General features: G+C 44.4%; 2 protein-coding genes across 10 annotated transcripts in view; both read right to left on the bottom strand.

Moving 5' to 3' along the window:
- The window catches only part of LOC109881399 (protein phosphatase 1 regulatory subunit 12A-like), a 74,270-nt gene extending 65,855 nt beyond the window's left edge, over positions 1-8,415 (bottom strand). For 5 of the 9 annotated variants that reach the window (XM_031832931.1, XM_031832929.1, XM_031832932.1 and 2 more), the window contains exon 1: positions 8,054-8,415. In XM_031832931.1, the coding sequence (XP_031688791.1) occupies positions 8,054-8,329 (276 nt within the window). In that variant the 5' untranslated portion in view covers positions 8,330-8,415. The remainder of the gene's footprint in view (positions 1-8,053) is intronic. The other 4 variants (XM_031832927.1, XM_031832934.1, XM_031832933.1 and 1 more) reach the window with 1 other exon arrangement.
- Positions 8,416-18,226: 9,811 nt separating this feature from the next.
- The window catches only part of LOC109883841 (patatin-like phospholipase domain-containing protein 2), a 16,150-nt gene continuing 14,092 nt past the window's right edge, over positions 18,227-20,284 (bottom strand). The window contains exon 9 of the mRNA XM_031832926.1: positions 18,227-20,284. This exon is cut by the window's right edge and continues 184 nt beyond it. Within this exon, the coding sequence (XP_031688786.1) occupies positions 20,120-20,284 (165 nt within the window). The 3' untranslated portion in view covers positions 18,227-20,119.

The following is a 20,284-nucleotide window of genomic DNA, read 5'->3' as shown; positions in this document are numbered from 1 at the left end:
GGTACTGGGTAGACAGAGGTATTCTGTTTGTCTGTGGGTAGAAGGCACTAGGTAGACAGAGCTATTCTGTTTGTCTGTGGGTAGAAGGTACTGGGTAGACAGAGCTATTCTGTTTGTCTGTGGGTAGAAGGCACTAGGTAGACAGAGCTATTCTGTTTGTCTGTGGGTAGAAGGTACTAGGTAGACAGAGCTATTCTGTTTGTCTGTGGGTAGAAGGTACTGGGTAGACAGAGCTATTCTGTTTGTCTGTGGGTAGAAGGTACTGGGTAGACAGAGCTATTCTGTTTGTCTGTGGGTAGAAGGTACTGGGTAGACAGAGGTATTCTGTTTGTCTGTGGGTAGAAGGTACTGGGTAGACAGAGCTATTCTGTTTGTCTGTGGGTAGAAGGTACTAGGTAGACAGAGGTATTCTGTTTGTCTGTGGGTAGAAGGTACTAGGTAGACAGAGATATTCTGTTTGTCTGTGGGTAGAAGGTACTAGGTAGACAGAGCTATTCTGTTTGTCTGTGGGTAGAAGGCACTAGGTAGACAGAGCTATTCTGTTTGTCTGTGGGTAGAAGGTACTGGGTAGACAGAGCTATTCTGTTTGTCTGTGGGTAGAAGGTACTAGGTAGACAGAGCTATTCTGTTTGTCTGTGGGTAGAAGGTACTAGGTAGACAGAGCTATTCTGTTTGTCTGTGGGTAGAAGGTACTAGGTAGACAGAGCTATTCTGTTTGTCTGTGGGTAGAAGGTACTGGATAGACAGAGCTATTCTGTTTGTCTGTGGGTAGAAGGCACTAGGTAGACAGAGCTATTCTGTTTGTCTGTGGGTAGAAGGTACTGGGTAGACAGAGCTATTCTGTTTGTCTGTGGGTAGAAGGCACTAGGTAGACAGAGCTATTCTGTTTGTCTGTGGGTAGAAGGTACTAGGTAGACAGAGCTATTCTGTTTGTCTGTGGGTAGAAGGTACTGGGTAGACAGAGCTATTCTGTTTGTCTGTGGGTAGAAGGCACTAGGTAGACAGAGCTATTCTGTTTGTCTGTGGGTAGAAGGTACTAGGTAGACAGAGCTATTCTGTTTGTCTGTGGGTAGAAGGTACTGGGTAGACAGAGCTATTCTGTTTGTCTGTGGGTAGAAGGTACTAGGTAGACAGAGGTATTCTGTTTGTCTGTGGGTAGAAGGTACTGGGTAGACAGAGCTATTCTGTTTGTCTGTGGGTAGAAGGTACTGGGTAGACAGAGCTATTCTGTTTGTCTGTGGGTAGAAGGTACTGGGTAGACAGAGCTATTCTGTTTGTCTGTGGGTAGAAGGCACTAGGTAGACAGAGCTATTCTGTTTGTCTGTGGGTAGAAGGTACTAGGTAGACAGAGCTATTCTGTTTGTCTGTGGGTAGAAGGTACTGGGTAGACAGAGCTATTCTGTTTGTCTGTGGGTAGAAGGTACTAGGTAGACAGAGGTATTCTGTTTGTCTGTGGGTAGAAGGTACTGGGTAGACAGAGCTATTCTGTTTGTCTGTGGGTAGAAGGTACTGGGTAGACAGAGCTATTCTGTTTGTCTGTGGGTAGAAGGTACTGGGTAGACAGAGCTATTCTGTTTGTCTGTGGGTAGAAGGTACTAGGTAGACAGAGCTATTCTGTTTGTCTGTGGGTAGAAGGTACTAGGTAGACAGAGCTATTCTGTTTGTCTGTGGGTAGAAGGTACTAGGTAGACAGAGCTATTCTGTTTGTCTGTGGGTAGAAGGCACTAGGTAGACAGAGCTATTCTGTTTGTCTGTGGGTAGAAGGCACTAGGTAGACAGAGCTATTCTGTTTGTCTGTGGGTAGAAGGCACTAGGTAGACAGAGCTATTCTGTTTGTCTGTGGGTAGAAGGCACTAGAAGCCTGATTGCTACCTTGCCCATTTGTTTGTTGTTGATTTGTTGACCCAAACAGTCCTATGTCCAAGTACTTATCTAAAAAAGCTAACGGGGTGATGTTGTTGTTGAGACCTGATCGCACTGTACCATGGGTAAAAACAACCCTTATCTCTCCTGTATAGATAGACTGGGGCCAGAAGAACTAGCATGAATTAGAGCCTAGCTGCTACACAACCACAATCTCTCTTGTCAATGATGTGATAGCAGTGTAATGTAGATCCTCCCGATCTCACACTAAAACTAAAAGATTAACTCTCAACCTCACACTAAAACTAAACCATTAACTCCCAACCTCACACTAAACTAAACCATTAACTCCCAACCTCACACTAAAACTAAACCATTAACTCCCAACCTCACACTAAAACTAAACCATTAACTCCCAACCTCACACTAAACTAAACCATTAACTCCCAACCTCACACTAAAACTAAACCATTAACTCCCAACCTCACACTAAAACTAAACCATTAACTCCCAACCTCACACTAAAACTAAACCATTAACTCCCAACCTCACACTAAACTAAACCATTAACTCCCAACCTCACACTAAAACTAAACCATTAACTCCCAACCTCACACTAAACTAAACCATTAATTCTCAACCTCACACTAAACTAAACCATTAACTCTCAACCTCACACTAAACTAAACCATTAACTCCCAACCTCACACTAAACCATTCACTCCCAACCTCACACTAAACTAAACCATTAACTCCCAACCTCACACTAAACTAAACCATTAACTCCCAACCTCACACTAAACAATTAACTCGCAACCTCACACTAAACTAAACCATTAACTCTCAACCTCACACTAAACTAAACCATTAACTCCCAACCTCACACTAAACCATTCACTCCCAACCTCACACTAAACTAAACCATTAACTCTCAACCTCACACTAAACTAAACCATTAACTCTCAACCTCACACTAAACTAAACCATTAACTCCCAACCTCACACTAAACTAAACCATTAACTCCCAACCTCACACTAAACAATTAACTCCCAACCTCACACTAAACCATTAACTCCCAACCTCACACTAAACTAAACCATTAACCCTCAACCTCACACTAAACGACAGACAGACATCACACTAAACGACAGACAGACATCACACTAAACTACAGACAGACATCACACTAAACTACAGACAGACATCACACTAAACTACAGACAGACATCACACTAAACTACAGACAGACATCACACTCCAGTTGAAACCACTGACTCCAGCTTCTGGACATCCCCGGTCTGCTCGGTCATCAGACTGGGTAGGCCAACCATCCGTAAGCCATTCATAAGAGGCTTTCTTTTTTAAAATCAACCAATTACAAAGCTATTTAGGTCCCCTCCCTCGTTGACGAAGTGAGATAATTGGTTGACTGGAACAATAGTGTCAACCTATATAGCTACATCCACTGGAGACTCCCTCAGGAATGGATTGGTTATCTGGGGTGGTTCTCTGGGCTGGTTCTCTCGGGTGGTTCTCTGCTGGCTGAACTAGACTAGAGTCTCGTAAAACCCAGTACTCATTTTCTGCAGAGAGAGAGAGAGAGAGAGGAGGGGGCAGAGGGGAGAGAGAGAGAGAGAGAGAGAGAGAGAGAGAGAGAGAGAGAGAGGGACCCACTACTTAACTACAGGCTAGTAGTCTACTCCCATCCCAGCTAGCTGAATGAACAGAGGACACTTATTTTCCTCCTTGTTGTGAATGTGGTGCTACAGAGAGAGTTTTCTACCCGTGGGTCAGTGGTTCCTTCATTGGGTCATCAAGTGACTCATTCGTTGTGGAAATGGCCTTTTGACAACAGCAGTTAGAACGAGCAGTTAGACCGAGAATGTTTTCCATTTCTTCATCTGAAATCCCCAAAGTCCCCACCGTGGGGAAAGGAGGAACAGACAGACAGAGAGAGGGAGAGGAGGGGGCAGAGGAGAGAGAGAGAGAGAGAGAGAGAGAGAGAGGGGGCAGAGGGGAGAGAGAGAGAGAGAGAGAGGGGGCAGAGGGGGAGAGAGAGAGAGAGAGAGAGGGGGCAGAGGGGAGAGAGAGAGAGAGAGAGAGAGAGAGAGAGAGAGAGAGAGAGAGAGAGAGAGAGAGAGAGAGAGAGAGAGAGGAGGGGTCAGAGGGGAGAGAGAGAGAGAGAGAGAGAGAGAGGAGGGGTCAGAGGGGAGAGAGAGAGAGAGAGAGAGAGAGAGAGGAGGGGGGCAGAGGGGAGAGAGAGGAGGGGGCAGAGGGGAGAGAAAGAGAGAGAGAGGAGGGTGCAGAGGGGTGAGGGGTCAGAGGGGAGAGAGAGGAGGAGGAGGCAGAGGGGAGGAGAGAGAGAGGAGGGGTCAGAGGGGAGAGAGAGGGAGGAGGGGTCAGAGGGGAGAGAGAGGGAGGAGGGGTCAGAGGGGAGAGAGAGGGAGGAGGGGTCAGAGGGGAGAGAGAGGGAGGAGGGGTCAGAGGGGAGAGAGAGGGAGGAGGGGTCAGAGGGGAGAGAGAGAGGAGGGGTCAGAGGGGAGAGAGAGAGAGAGAGAGAGAGAGAGGAGGGGTTAGAGAGAGAGAGAGGAGGGGTCAGAGGGGAGAGCGAGAGAGGAGGGGTCAAGAGGGGAGGAGAGCGAGGGATAACACAGAGTGGGGAGGAGAGCGAAGGAGATGACAGAGAGGGGAGGAGAGCGAGGGAGATGACAGAGAGGGGAGGGGAGCGAGGGAGATGACAGAGAGGGGAGGAGAGCGAGGGAGATGACAGAGAGGGAGGAGAGCGAGGGAGATGACAGAGAGGGGAGGAGAGCGAGGGAGGGAGATGACAGAGAGGGGAGGAGAGCGAGGGAGGAGCCAGAGAGGGGAGGAGAGCGAGGGAGAAGACAGAGAGGGGACGAGAGCGAGGGAGAAGACAGAGAGGGGACGAGAGCGAGGGAGATGACAGAGAGCGGAGGAGAGCGAGGGAGATGACAGAGAGGACTTGGATGGAAGGGATGAAAGTTTAGAGTGTGGGCCTGTTTAATATCGGTTGCCAGGCAACTAGTGAGCAACAGGGTAGAAAAGGATGAACAGCAGGGGAATGACCACACTAGGTGACAGCGGGCCCCCGACCAACATATAGTCTACTTCCAAAATGGCACCCTGCTCCCCATATAAGGCCCATAAGACTCTGGTGAGTAGTGTCCTATATAGGGGTCCATTTGGGATGCAGAAAGCCTAGAGAGCAGAGCACTTCAACGTGTGTTGTTGTGAAAGCCAGGTTAATCTACTATAACTGATTATGATCATAATGATTGTGTCACCGAAGAGGGAACACACATAGCCTAGTTCAACTGCAGTGACAATACACATAGCACAGTCTACTGCAGTGGCAATACATATAGCCTAGCCTACTGCAGTGACAATACACATAGCCCACTGCATTGACAATACACATAGCACAGTCTACTGCAGTGACAATACACATAGCCTAGCCTACTGCAGTGACAATACACATAGCCTACTGCAGTGACAATACACATAGCACAGTCTACTGCAGTGACAATACACATAGCCTACTGCAGTGACAATACACATAGCCTAGCCTACTGCAGTGACAATACACATAGCCTACTGCAGTGACAATACACATAGCCTAGCCTACTGCAGTGACAATACACATAGCCTAGCCTACTGCAGTGACAATACACATAGCCTAGCCTACTGCAGTGGCAATACACATAGCCTAGCCTACTGCAGTGACATACACATAGCCTAGCCTACTGCAGTGACAATACACATAGCCTAGCCTACTGCAGTGACAATACACATAGCCTAGCCTACTGCAGTGACAATACACATAGCCTAGCCTACTGCAGTGACAATACACATAGCCTAGCCTACTGCAGTGACAATACACATAGCCTAGCCTACTGCAGTGACAATACACATAGCCTAGCCTACTGCAGTGACAATACACATAGCCTAGCCTACTGCAGTGACAATACACATAGCCTATTGCAGTGACAATGTTAGAGTAAGTTAAGAGATAAACAATGGCTCAAGGTTCTCATCATAAGGTGGTATAATGAGCTTTATAACATACAGGCCTGTTTAGTTGTCTTCGTGTATATTCATTAGCCCCAGCACAGAGGAGGTGTGTGACCTCAAAACCTTTTTCAAGCTGGTTTCCGGCGAATCAAACACGACTGTAAGCCATCGTTCTGAAAGGTTGGAGCCTCTATGTAAGGAGACAGCTATGTGTTTATGTATCGTACAAGAAGAGGAAATACTATACGTGTGGATCGGTCCAGTCACAGTCTGACAGAGATGGAGTCCAGACTAGTGGGGGTGGTGGTGGTAGTAGTCCCCCCCCCTCCCCAAGCAAGGTGGTTGGGAGGGTCATTACATGGTGAAACATGGAGGGTGTGTGTGTGGGGGGGAGGGGGGACTAAATGGTGAATCGTCCTACTTTCTTCATTTATAACATCATTTTAATCTGAAACAGAGCCTATGACATTTTCTACACATAGAACCAATTACATACATCCTCTCTACTGAGGGTGTTGTCGGACATCCTCTCTGCTGAGGGGGTTGTCAGACATCCTCTCTACTGAGGGGGTTGTCGGACATCCTCTCTACTGAGGGGGTTGTCGGACATCCTCTCTACTGAGGGGGTTGTCAGACATCCTCTCTACTGAGGGGGTTGTCAGACATCCTCTCTACTGAGGGGGTTGTCAGACATCCTCTCTACTGAGGGGGTTGTGAGACATCCTCTCTACTGAGGGGGTTGTCAGACATCCTCTCTACTGAGGGGGTTGTCAGACATCCTCTCTACTGAGGGGGTTGTCAGACATCCTCTCTACTGAGGGGGTTGTCAGACATCCTCTCTACTGAGGGGGTTGTGAGACATCCTCTCTACTGAGGGGGTTGTCAGACATCCTCTCTACTGAGGGGGTTGTCAGACATCCTCTCTACTGAGGGGGTTGTCAGACATCCTCTCTACTGAGGGGGTTGTCAGACATCCTCTCTACTGAGGGGGTTGTCAGACATCCTCTCTACTGAGGGGGTTGTCAGACATCCTCTCTACTGAGGGGGTTGTCAGACATCCTCTCTACTGAGGGGGTTGTCAGACATCCTCTCTACTGAGGGGGTTGTCAGACATCCTCTCTACTGAGGGGGTTGTCAGACATCCTCTCTACTGAGGGGGTTGTCAGACATCCTCTCTACTGAGGGGGTTGTCAGACATCCTCTCTACTGAGGGGGTTGTCAGACATCCTCTCTACTGAGGGGGTTGTCAGACATCCTCTCTACTGAGGGGGTTGTCAGACATCCTCTCTACTGAGGGGGTTGTCGTATGCCTTTTGTAGTAAACAATCACAAAGACAATTAAACAACACATTAATTGTATCTGTTGAACATTCAAATTCTGTCCACATTCAAATAATCTTTAGGCATTTAAAAATAATCATGTTTATCTGAAATAAACACTACAAATGATTAGGTTATCATCAGACCAATTAGGCAGCATACAGTGTGTATGCTGCCATAACAATCGATAACGTTATAACGTTGATTGTTACAATGCTCACGCAAAAAGAAATCGAAGTCTACAAAGACCCAATCACAGACTTCATCTGAAAGATTGAATTAAATTATTGTCAACATCCTGAAGGTCACAAATCTTGTGTTGATGTTAATATGAAAATAGTTGATTAACAGTAGGCCTATATTTTAAAAAATATATTTTCTGATTTGGAAAACTCTTGATTAGATTACATTTTTTAATTGTTCTTCTACAAGCGACACTCTTTTCCGTTTTTTTTTGTTTTTGGTCGAGTTCAGCCGAATGAAAAACACGAACTTGAACGCAACAGTTTCAAAAGGACCCAACCTACTTATATTACACATAGCGGAATGATTACCATCACAATGGCCCCAACATCACAACTGGAAAGTTCTGTGTGGTTTCATAAACATATTCAAATCGCCGACTTGTCTTAGATTGGGAGAGATACAAGTTGTTTTGACAGTGTTTTCTGCCTACCAGTCGATGGTTACCGTAACTAATTTACCATTTTTGTTTCGCCGAAGGCTACAACACAGATCGCTACATTGTTTCCACCCTGCCATTCCACTACTCAAACAAGCCGTAACAATGTAGCGAATTCATACCCGCGGGTCAAGCTGAAGTAGCTAGTTGAGTACCTGATGAAGCGCGGTCAGTCCGTCTATATTGGCGTGGTTGATGTCAGCGCCCTGTCGTAGGAGCACCGCTACCTCCTCTCTGTCCCCGGCCGAACAGGCTGCCATAAACACGGCTCCCTGAGCGAACCGAACCCGGGCTCTCCGCGTCCCGGTTCCCGTCGACCCGTCCCGCGTCCCCGGTCCCGTCTGATCGGTTTCCGAGCCTAGCCATCGCTGTAACTGATCCTGCCGTCGCTGTTTTGCAGCTTCGGATCGGGAACGATCAGTCGCCGCCATCTTCCTCGGTCTCTCCCGGGTAGATTCAGTACATGTTGCCGGCGGAGCCAAAGTAGAGCTGCATTAGGGATGTCCTTTCCGAGAGACTGCGCCCCCTGGCGGTAACAACTCATACGACAGTCGAACTTTGGAAGGACAGGACAGGGCATTCTCCCAAGAGTGTGTCAGGCCGGGCCAATGCTGATTTGAGTAGGCTACTGTAAAAAAAAAAAAAAGCAGGCATGCTGATGACGCATTGTAGGACTCCCACGCAGTCAACAACGTCTTGGATATAAGCTGTAGGGCCCTAGGCAAACCATGCAGAAAAAACTACTTTACTTATACACCAAAGTGTAGCCTAAGTGCTGTAATTTGTCAACAGCCGGCCCTTGAGGATCTCTATTTGGAAATGGTTCAATTGAGTGTCCATGGAAAGTTGACCTTTTGTTTCTATGACAAACATACAGTATATGATAACACACACTACCAATACATGGTATGGTATCAGGATCAATACACACATAGGCATATTATGATATTATCAGAAAAGTGACAGATGACATTTAAACCAAGTATTTGTCCGTAAATTGAAGCATACCTCTTGAGCTGTCTGTATCCTCCTGACGGGCTGGTGGTTATTTATTTGTTTGTTTGTTTCAAAGAAACTAAATATTGCTGTTGTCTGATGAAAAGCTAGAAACATACATTTTCATTTATTTCTTTATTGAAAACAATGTACTTGAATCTAGGACCAAGAAAATGCTTTCTAAAATCTTCTGTAGTTTCATAATTGAATGTTAATTTATGGGCGAAATATGGTAATTTTCATCACAAAGCGACAATACGCTTCTTCTGCATCTCTGCTTAACATCTGGGTGGAAGATTGGAATTAACATGAGCTTTATTCAGTACATTTAGTTATTGCTTGCTTTTCTAAAGTCTAGCAACTTTTCCAGCAGGCATGCCAGTCTAGTTAGACAAGCTACTCTAAATGGATTGATAGCCTGAAATGGCTTGGTAGCTAGTTATGAGGTTAGGAGATTGTGAACACATACAGCTGTCTAGCTAAAGCGAACTTCATAACATTGCTAGGTGGCTAGTATTACAGAGAAACAACTAAACATTTTCGCTTTGTTTTATTTAATCATCATGGAATCAATAGGTTACATAGCGTGATCAAATTCATTTATTAACGTGAGGCCTGCGCGTCAAGGTACCCTCTCTCCTCCTCCACCCAGGATACTGCTCTCTAGATCAGGGGTACCATTCCACAGAGGGCCTAGTGTCTGCGTTTTTTTCTCCTTTCAATGAAGCCCTAGAAAACCAGGTGAGGGGAGTTCTTTACTAATTAGTGACCTAAATTCATCGCTCAAGTACAAAGGAGGAGCGAAAACCCGCAGACACTCGGCCCTCCAGTGTTTGAGTCTGACACGTGCACTGGAGTATACCGTATCTAGTATTCTGTCTAGCATATCTTCGCTCCGTGCACCTTGGACTGAACCACTTACTTGTGAGAATAAGGGGGGGGGGGTACTCTTTGCTTGCTCCAGTTAGTGTGCCCCCTCCACAAAACACCAGACAGACAAATAATGATGATAAAATGTGGACAAAAAAATAATAAGTTTAGTAAATTAATTTAACATCTGAAAAATAACAAAAACAGGACCAATCCGATGGGGGTACATGCCCTGGTTCCCCTATGGGTATGACACTTCTGTAGCAGAATTACATTTGTTTATTGAAATATGAGGCACTTAATTAAAGCACTTAGAAATTCCAAGATTTAGTCAACATTGTAAACATTTATAGGCATTTTAAACCCTGCTCATAACATACTTTATTTCATCTGCAGTGAAAACATATGCACGTGAACCATGCATCAGAATCCTCACCTTTATTCAGTACATTGGCACATAACCAGGATGTGCCTTGGTGAGAAGCTACTGTCAGCATTACACTAAACAGAATACAGACAAGCCAACATTACACATATCGTTCACATCTGGCCCTTTTCTGTGATTTCCTACAGGCAGATGGTGAACAACAGTAATAAGCAGTGTTGGAGATGAATAACACTACAGTTGTTAGAGATATAGTCTACTGCAGTATCGACCAATGGAGATGAATAACACTACAGTTGTTAGAGATATAGTCTACTGCAGTATCAACCAATGGAGATGAATAACACCACAGCTGTTAGAGATATAGTCTACTGCAGTATCAACCAATGGAGATGAATAACACCACAGCTGTTAGAGATATAGTCTACTGCAGTATCGACCAATGGAGATGAATAACACCACAGCTGTTAGAGATATAGTCTACTGCGGTATCGACCAATGGAGATAAATAACACCACAGCTGTTAGAGATATAGTCTACTGCAGTATCAACCAATGGAGATGAATAACAGTACAGCTGTTAGAGATATAGTCTACTGCAGTATTTCTCCCATGTGTGCAATAAGAACGTGAATGAACATATTCGTACTTCGCTAATAACAGACGTGTTTCTATTTTCAGTATTTCTCCCATGTGTTCCCTTATGTGGTCTTTATTATATTGCAGTCAAGTGCAGTAATAAATGGTGATATGTGAAATGAATTCCCATTGGATCTCCTTGTATATCCTCCCCCTTCAGAGCCATGCTGATTGTTGTTAAGACAGAATCAGGTGTCCATGTACATTTTAATTACTGTAATAGCAAGGTATTGGCATATTACTCATATAAATATTGGTAAAACGAGTTGACGTATACATAGAAAAGCACAGACACAGGAACAGTACACTTGGTTTCAGAATGAATAGTACATTGGTTGGGCGTGTGCATTACGTCCCTCAGTCAAGAAGCCACCCACACATAACCTGTCAGTCATTCAGAGCTCTCCTTCCCTTCTTCTCCTTCCCTCTTCACTAGTCCACCGGAACACAAACATTCTAGAAAACAGTCCACCAGAACACAAACATTCTAGAAAACAGTCCACCAGAACACAAACATTCTAGAAAACAGTCCACCAGAACACAAACATTCTAGAAAACAGTCCACCAGAACACAAACATTCTAAAAACAGTCCACCAGAACACAAACATTCTGAAAACAGTCCACCAGAACACAAACATTCTGAAAACAGTCCACCAGAACAAGAAACATTCTGAGAACAGTCCACCAGAACACAAACATTCTAAAAAACAGTCCACCAGAACACAAACATTCTAAAAACAGTCCACCAGAACACAAACATTCTGAAAACAGTCCACCAGAACACAAACATTCTGAAAACAGTCCACCAGAACACACACGTTTTAAACAGTTGGTTGTACATAAGTGTTGATAAAATGAAACAAAATGGCCGATCCAATTTCCCCACTGATGAGCACTACCCTCATGGCCCTGTATGATTATAGCTTAAAATTATATTATATATATATTATATATGACATATTGGAATATAAAATACTGTTTGTTTTTCCTTTTAGAAAGTTCTGTTAGGTTATAATCACATAATCCGGGTGTCATCTTGACTTGACTAATTGGGCTCCATTTTCGTGCCAAACGTATGTTAGTGTGCAATTTCAGCATGTAAAAACTGGCACTCTGGCATTTTCCACCCCATGCGCCCGGTTCAGCAATTTACCTGTCTAATATCAGCTTATTGTCCTAAGGTGGGAGGAGTGGAGATATTTTAAGGTGTGTCCTTGAAAACAAGCGCAAACATTTCATGCAGCGCATATCAGGAGATTTAAGATAAACCAAACAGCAGGTCTTAGTGGTGCCCTTACAGTATGCTCATGGTATAGCAGGTCTTAGTGGTGCCCTTACAGTATGCTCATGGTATAGCAGGTCTTAGTGGTGCCCTTACAGTATGCTCATGGTATAGCAGGTCTTAGCGGTGCCCTTACAGTATGCTCATGGTATAGCAGGTCTTAGTGGTGCCCTTACAGTATGGTCATGGTATAGCCGGTCTTAGTGGTGCCCTTACATAATGCTCATGGTATAGCAGGTGTTCGCGGTGCCCTTACAGTTTGCTCATGGTATTGCAGGTCTTAGCGGTTCCCTTACAGTATGCTCATGGTATAGCAGGTCTTAGTGGTGCCCTTACAGTATGCTCATGGTATAGCAGGTCTTAGTGGTGCCCTTACAGTATGCTCATGGTATAGCAGGTCTTAGCGGTGCCCTTACAGTATGCTCATGGTATAGCAGGTCTTAGTGGTGCCCTTACAGTATGCTCATGGTATAGCAGGTCTTAGTGGTGCCCTTACATAATGCTCATGGTATAGCAGGTGTTCGCGGTGCCCTTACAGTTTGCTCATGGTATTGCAGGTCTTAGCGGTTCCCTTACAGTATGCTCATGGTATAGCAGGTCTTAGTGGTGCCCTTACAGTATGCTCATGGTATAGCAGGTCTTAGTGGTGCCCTTACAGTATGCTCATGGTATAGCAGGTCTTAGTGGTGCCCTTACAGTATGCTCATGGTATAGCAGGTGTTCGCGGTGCCCTTACAGTTTGCTCATGGTATAGCAGGTCTTAGCGGTGCCCTTACAGTATGCTCATGGTATAGCAGGTCTTAGCGGTGCCCTTACAGTATGCTCATGGTATAGCAGGTGTTTGCGGTGCCCTTACAGTATGCTCATGGTATAGCAGGTCTTAGCGGTGCCCTTACAGTATGCTCATGGTATAGCAGGTCTTAGTGGTGCCCTTACAGTATGCTCATGGTATAGCAGGTCTTAGCGGTGCCCTTACAGTATGCTCATGGTATAGCAGGTCTTAGCGGTGCCCTTACAGTATGCTCATGGTATAGCAGGTCTTAGCGGTGCCCTTACAGTATGCTCATGGTATAGCAGGTCTTAGCGGTGCCCTTACAGTATGCTCATGGTATAGCAGGTCTTAGCGGTGCCCTTACAGTATGCTCATGGTATAGCAGGTCTTAGCGGTGCCCTTACAGTATGCTCATGGTATAGCAGGTCTTAGCGGTGCCCTTACAGTATGCTCATGGTATAGCAGGTCTTAGCGGTGCCCTTACAGTATGCTCATGGTATAGCAGGTCTTAGCGGTGCCCTTACAGTATGCTCATGGTATAGCAGGTCTTAGTGGTGCCCTTACAGTATGCTCATGGTATAGCAGGTCTTAGCGGTGCCCTTACAGTATGCTCATGGTATAGCAGGTCTTAGCGGTGCCCTTACAGTATGCTCATGGTATAGCAGGTGTTCGCGGTGCCCTTACAGTATGCTCATGGTATAGCAGGTGTTCGCGGTGCCCTTATAGTATGCTCATGGTATAGCAGGGGTTTGCGGTGCCCTTACAGTATGCTCATGGTATAGCAGGTGTTTGCGGTGCCCTTACAGTATGCTCATGGTATAGCAGGTGTTCGCGGTGCCCTTACAGTATGCTCATGGTATAGCAGGTGTTCACGGTGCCCTTACAGTATGCTCATGTTATAGCAGGTCTTAGCGGTGCCCTTACAGTATGCTCATGGTATAGCAGGTGTTCGCGGTGCCCTTACAGTATGCTCATGGTATAGCAGGTCTTAGCGGTGCCCTTACAGTATGCTCATGTTATAGCAGGTCTTAGCGGTGCCCTTACAGTATGCTCATGGTATAGCAGGTGTTAGCGGTGCCCTTACAGTATGCTCATGGTACAGCAGGTCTTAGCGGTGCCCTTACAGTATGCTCATGGTATAGCAGGTCTTAGCGGTGCCCTTACAGTATGCTCATGGTACAGCATGTCTTAGCGGTGCCCTTACAGTATGCTCATGGTATAGCAGGTCTTAGCGGTGCCCTTACAGTATGCTCATGGTACAGCAGGTCTTAGCGGTGCCCTTACAGTATGCTCATGGTATAGCAGGTCTTAGTGGTGCCCTTACAGTATGCTCATGGTATAGCAGGTGTTCGCGGTGCCCTTACAGTATGCTCATGGTATAGCAGGTCTTGGCGGTGCCCTTACAGTATGCTCATGGTACAGCAGGTCTTAGCGGTGCCCTTACAGTATGCTCATGGTATAGCAGGTCTTAGCGGTGCCCTTACAGTATGCTCATGGTGCAGCAGGTCTTAGCGGTGCCCTTACAGTATGCTCATGGTACAGCAGGTCTTAGCGGTGCCCTTACAGTATGCTCATGGTACAGCAGATTAGATGTGTTTTTATATGCAGGTAACCCTTTTATTACTAAAGAAATGTGTTATGCCATTTGGTTTTATTTCTATTAAAAACCAAGCATTTGTTTGTCCTGCTCAATGTATTTGCCAAGCAGCCAAGCTTATCAATAAAAGGTTTGGCTCGTGAGACTGCTTTGAAATACATCTTAAATCACCAAAACTTTATTAAGTTTGGCAGCATTCCCTTCTTATCTACAGTTGAAGTCTGAAGTTTACATACACCTTAGCCAAATACATTTAAACTCAGTTTTTCACAATTCCTGACATTTAATCCTATTAAAAATCTCCTGTCTTAGTTCAGATAGGATCACCACTTTATTTTAAGAATATGAAATGTCAGAATAATAGTAGAGAGAATGATTTATTTCAGCTTTTATTACTTTCATCACATTCCCAGTGGGTCAGAAGTTTACATACACTCAATTAGTATTTGGTAGCATTGCTTTTACAAGCTTGCTTCCACAAGCTTCCCACAATAAGTTGGGTGAATTTTGGCCCATTTCTCCTGACAGAGCTGGTGTAACTGAGTCAGGTTTGTAGGCCTCCTTGCTCGCACACGCTTTTTCAGTTCTGCCCACAAATGTTCTATAGGATTGAGGTCAGGGCTTTGTGATGGCCACTCCAATACCTTGACTTTATTGTCCATTTTGCCACAACTTTGGAAGTATGCTTGGGGTCATTGTCCATTTGGAAGATTCATTTGTGACCAAGCTTTAACTTCCTGACTGATGTCTTGAGATTCAAAATATCCACATAAAATGCACCAGTCCCTCCTGCAGCAAAGCACCCTCACAACATGATGCTGCCACCCCCGTGCTTCACGGTTGGGATGGTGTTCTTCGGCTTGCAAGCCTCTCCCTTTTTCCTCCAAACATAACGATGGTCATTTTGGCCAAACAGTTCTATTTTCGTTTCATCAGACCATAGGCCATTTCTCCAAAAAGGTACAGTCTTTGCCCCCAAGTGCAGTTGCAAACCGTAGTCTGGCTTTTTTATGGCGGTTTTGGAGCAGTAGCTTCTTCCTTGCTGAACGGCCTTTCAGGTTATGTCGATATAGGACTCGTTTTACTGTGGATATAGATAATTTTGGACCTGTTTCCTCCAGCATCTTCACAAGGTCCTTTGCTGTTGTTCTGGGAGTGATTTGCACTTTTCACACCAAAGTACGTTCATCTCTAGGAGACAGAACACGTCTCCTTCCTGAGCGGTATGAGGGCTGCATGGTCCCATGGTGTTTATACTTGCGTACTATTGTTTGTACAGATGTACGTGGTACCTTCAGGCATTTGGAAATTGCTCCCAAGGATGAACCAGACTTGTGGAGGTCTACATTTTTTTTCTGAGGTCTTGGCTGATTTCTTTTGATGTCCAATTGACTCAAATGATGTAAATTAGCCTATCAGATGCTTCTAAAAAAAATGACATAATTTTCTGGAATTTTCCAAGCTGTTTAAAGGCAGTCAACTTTTTTTGTGTGTTAGTGTTTGTAAACTTCTGACCCACTGGAATTGACCCACTGGACCCACTGGAATTGTGATACAGTGAATTATAAGTGAAATAATCTGTCTGGAAACAATTGTTGGAAAAATTAGTTGTGTCATGCACAAAGTAGATGTAGTAACTGACTTGCCAAAACTACAGTTTGTTAACAAGACATTTGTGGAGAGGTTGAAAAACAAGTTTTAATGACTCCAACATAAGTGTATGTAAACTTCCGACTTCAACTGTATGTATTTTGTAGACCTACAATATTTTAGCCAACTCCCGCATTGGACATGCGTAAATCAAATCAAATGGAAAACAAGACGTATTAGAATGATTCACCATCCTGGCTTTATGGTGAACGTCCAGTTCGCATGAAATGCAATCTGCTATTTCTGGAAAAGTGTGAATGCGATCAGTAAGATGGTTCCATCCATGATGTTTCTAAAACATTCCATTGGGGAACAGTAAGATGGTTCCATCCATGATGTTTCTATAACATTCCATTAGGGAACCGTAAGATGGTTCCATCCATGATGTTTCTAAAACATTCCATTAGGGAACAGTAAGATGGTTCCATCCATGATGTTTCTAAAACATTCCATTAGGGAACAGTAAGATGGTTCCATCCATGATGTTTCTAAAACATTCCATTAGAGATCAGTAAGATGGTTCCATCCATTAGAGAACAGTAAGATGGTTCCATCCATGATGTTTCTAAAACATTCCATTAGGGAACAGTAAGATGGTTCCATCCATGATGTTTCTAAAACATTCCATTAGAGATCAGTAAGATGGTTCCATCCATTAGAGAACAGTAAGATGGTTCCATCCATGATGTTTCTAAAACATTCCATTAGGGAACAGTAAGATGGTTCCATCCATGATGTTTCTAAAACATTCCATTAGAGATCAGTAAGATGGTTCCATCCATTAGAGAACAGTAAGATGGTTCCATCCATGATGTTTCTAAAACATTCCATTAGGGAACAGTAAGATGGTTCCATCCATGATGTTTCTAAAACATTCCATTAGAGATCAGTAAGATGGTTCCATCCATTAGAGAACAGTAAGATGGTTCCATCCATGATGTTTCTAAAACATTCCATTAGGGAACAGTAAGATGGTTCCATCCATGATGTTTCTAAAACATTCCATTAGAGATCAGTAAGATGGTTCCATCCATTAGAGAACAGTAAGATGGTTCCATCCATGATGTTTCTAAAACATTCCATTAGGGAACAGTAAGATGGTTCCATCCATGATGTTTCTAAAACATTCCATTAGGGAACAGTAAGATGGTTCCATCCATGATGTTTCTAAAACATTCCATTAGAGATCAGTAAGATGGTTCCATCCATTGGGGAACAGTAAGATCGTTCCATCCATGATGGTGGACATTCTCTTTATATTGGATCTTCATCCAGATTGTGTAAAATGTTTGTACTTGTGTAAAAACCTCCACCGTCTGCCTTTGCTTAGTATTATACACCCACAGGGAACAGTTATGCTGCCTCTGACTGTTTTTAGACAGACTGTTAAAAACAAGTGGTTTTGGTTTTGATTAGAATTTGATTCAAATGATTCACTCTATTTTTAAGTGAATAAAAAGTTAATTTAAATATTGCTTATTGACAACGTTTGGCATGTCCATGGCTCAGACATAATGCCCATTTTTTAGCCTAGCACTCATATCAGTCACGCCCTGACCATAGAGAGCCTTTGTTTCTCTGGTATAGTTGGTCAGGGTGTGACTGGGGGGTTTTCTAGTTATTATTTTCTATGTGGAGTTCTAGTTTAGTTTTTCTATGTTGGTGGTTGGTATGATCCCCAATTAGAGGCAGCTGGCTATCGTTGTCTCTAATTGGGGATCATATTTAAGTAGCATTTTTTCCACTTGTGTTTGTGGGATATTGTTTTGAGTTAGTGTATGTTACACCTCTTTGTTACGGTTCGTTGTTTGTTTCGTTCTTTCTTTGTTGTTTTTTGCGTTTCTAGTAAATAATATGTGGAAACCATATTGAGCTGCAGCTTGGTCCGGTAATTATTACGACGAACGTGACAATATCAGTGTGAATGCTATGTTTAACAATATACAGTATTTCCATATTGAAGTCATATGGCAATTTGGCTTCTTACAATGTGGACTGCAAACATGTTCAACATATTTAGCCAAGATGGGATAGGCCTAAATAAAACATTTAAAAAATGGTTTTGTTTCTGTAGGCTATTTAACAAACTATGCTATAACGGACTAACACTCAAATAAAAGACTGTAAAATACTCAACTTGAAGCAACCACATTATTTATGGAGCACGTTCTGATTGGTCAAGCCTCAACACACACCCACAACTTGTTCATTCAATTCGCAACACAGCCAGCTACTGTGCCCATAATTCCAGTTGTGAAAAATAGCACAAAAAAAAAAACATTCTGACCCCCCCCCCCCCCCCCCCCCCCCTGAACCTATAGTGATACTGCCAGTGCTTAGATTTACAATTGTCTTGTTAAAAAATAGAGTCCGTTGTATGCCACTCAAATGACACCCTATTCCCTGTTAAGTCCACTTATTTCGTAGCGCACTATGTAGGGAATAGTGTACCGTTTGGAACACAGCCATTCCTTTTTAGCTCCTAGTGAAGCAACAGGGGCCTCGGTGATGTCATAATGTCAAATCAATAAAGAGAAGTAGATGTCCATTCAGGGCTGGACATCCTAATGATGCAAGTAAGCACTTATAAGGCACGTGTTAAAAAGAGATGAGAACGAACAGTACAACAAAAAGGGAGTCATTTTAAGGTATGAATAAAAAGACACCTGTCAATTGAAATGCATTCCAGGTGCCTCATGAAGCTGGTTGAGAGAATGCCAAGAGTGTGCAAAGCTGTCATTGAGGCAAAGTTTGGCTACTTTGAAGAATCTAAAATCTAAAATATATTTTGATTTGTTTAACACCTTTTTGGTTACTACATGATTCCACATGTGTTCTTTCATCGTTTTGATGTCTTCACTATTATTCTACAATGTAGAAAATAGTTTAAAAAATAAAGAAAAGCCCTTGAATGAATAGTTGTGTCCAAACTTTTAACTGGTACTGAATGTCAAAGTACTGTGAGGCACTGTGTAACGATGAGCTGACGGACTTGTGATCAGAGTCTGAGGACGGATAACAACTCAATGAAAATAAGTTAAAAGTCATTCTAAGGTGCTGTGTGTACAGACGAGATTCTGCAGATCGGTGACAGGTTGTCGAAGGTCCCTGTAGGTTCCTAGGCGTCGACAGTCTGTGATCCTAATAGACATCCCACTAGGGCCCTAAAAGCTACCAACAGCTCCTAGAGATCCAGTGTGGCTCAGTTGAGTTGAAATCAAACCAAATTGTATTTGTCACATGCGCTTGAAGACAACAGGTGTAGAACCACACAGTGAAAATGTCCGTCTGACTAACAATGTAGTTTTAAGATAATCCTGATAATAATAGTAACCGTGTGGTGTCAGCGATGCCAGTGTCATCATGGCTTTGGTTCCCACTGGGGTCACGTACAATTAAATATATGCACTCGGGGTACTGAACGTGGGTTTGGCTCGGGGTACTGAACGTGGGTTTGGCTCGGGGTACTGAACGTGGGTTTGGCTCGGGGTACTGAACGTGGGTTTGGCTCGGGGTACTGAACGTGGGTTTGGCTCGGGGTACTGAACGTGGGTTTGGCTCTGTGTACTGAACGTGGGTTTGGCTCGGGGTACTGAACGTGGGTTTGGCTCGGGGTACTGAACGTGGGTTTGGCTCGGTGTACTGAATGCGGGTTTGGCTCAGTGTACCCTCTGGGCACGCCCTAATTTACCCTCTGGACACGCCCTAATTTACCCTCTGGACACGCCCTAATTTACCCTCTGGACACGCCCTAATTTACCCCCTGGACACGCCCTAATTTACCCTCTGGACACGCCCTAATTTACCCTCTGGGCACACCCTCATTTACCCTCTGGGCACGCCCTCATTTACCTTCTGGACACGCCCTCATTTACCCTCTGGACACGCCCTCATTTACCCTCTGGACACACCCTAATTTACCCTCTGGACATGCCCTCATTTACCCTCTGGGCATGCCCTAATTTACCCACTGGACACGCCCTAATTCACAGTCCACCCTCGTCCTTTTCTTTAGGGATACATTATAATGTTAGAGTGAGGCTGGAGTAGAGTTGTGGTTTTCATTGAGCCTCCTCATCATCAGCCCCATCCCCTCGACCTCCTCTGGGTCTATAGGGGTCAGAGCTAGTCCTGGACTTCCTTCCCCAGCTTCGGGGCATCTTCCTGGGCCTGGGGTCCCCCTGGTGTATAAGGC

Source organism: Oncorhynchus kisutch, linkage group LG10 (assembly GCF_002021735.2).
Source record: "Oncorhynchus kisutch isolate 150728-3 linkage group LG10, Okis_V2, whole genome shotgun sequence".
In the NCBI taxonomy this organism is placed as follows: Eukaryota; Metazoa; Chordata; class Actinopteri; order Salmoniformes; family Salmonidae; genus Oncorhynchus; species Oncorhynchus kisutch.
The sequence above is the reverse complement of the archived record's forward strand: the minus strand, read 5'-3'. Positions and strand labels throughout refer to the sequence as shown.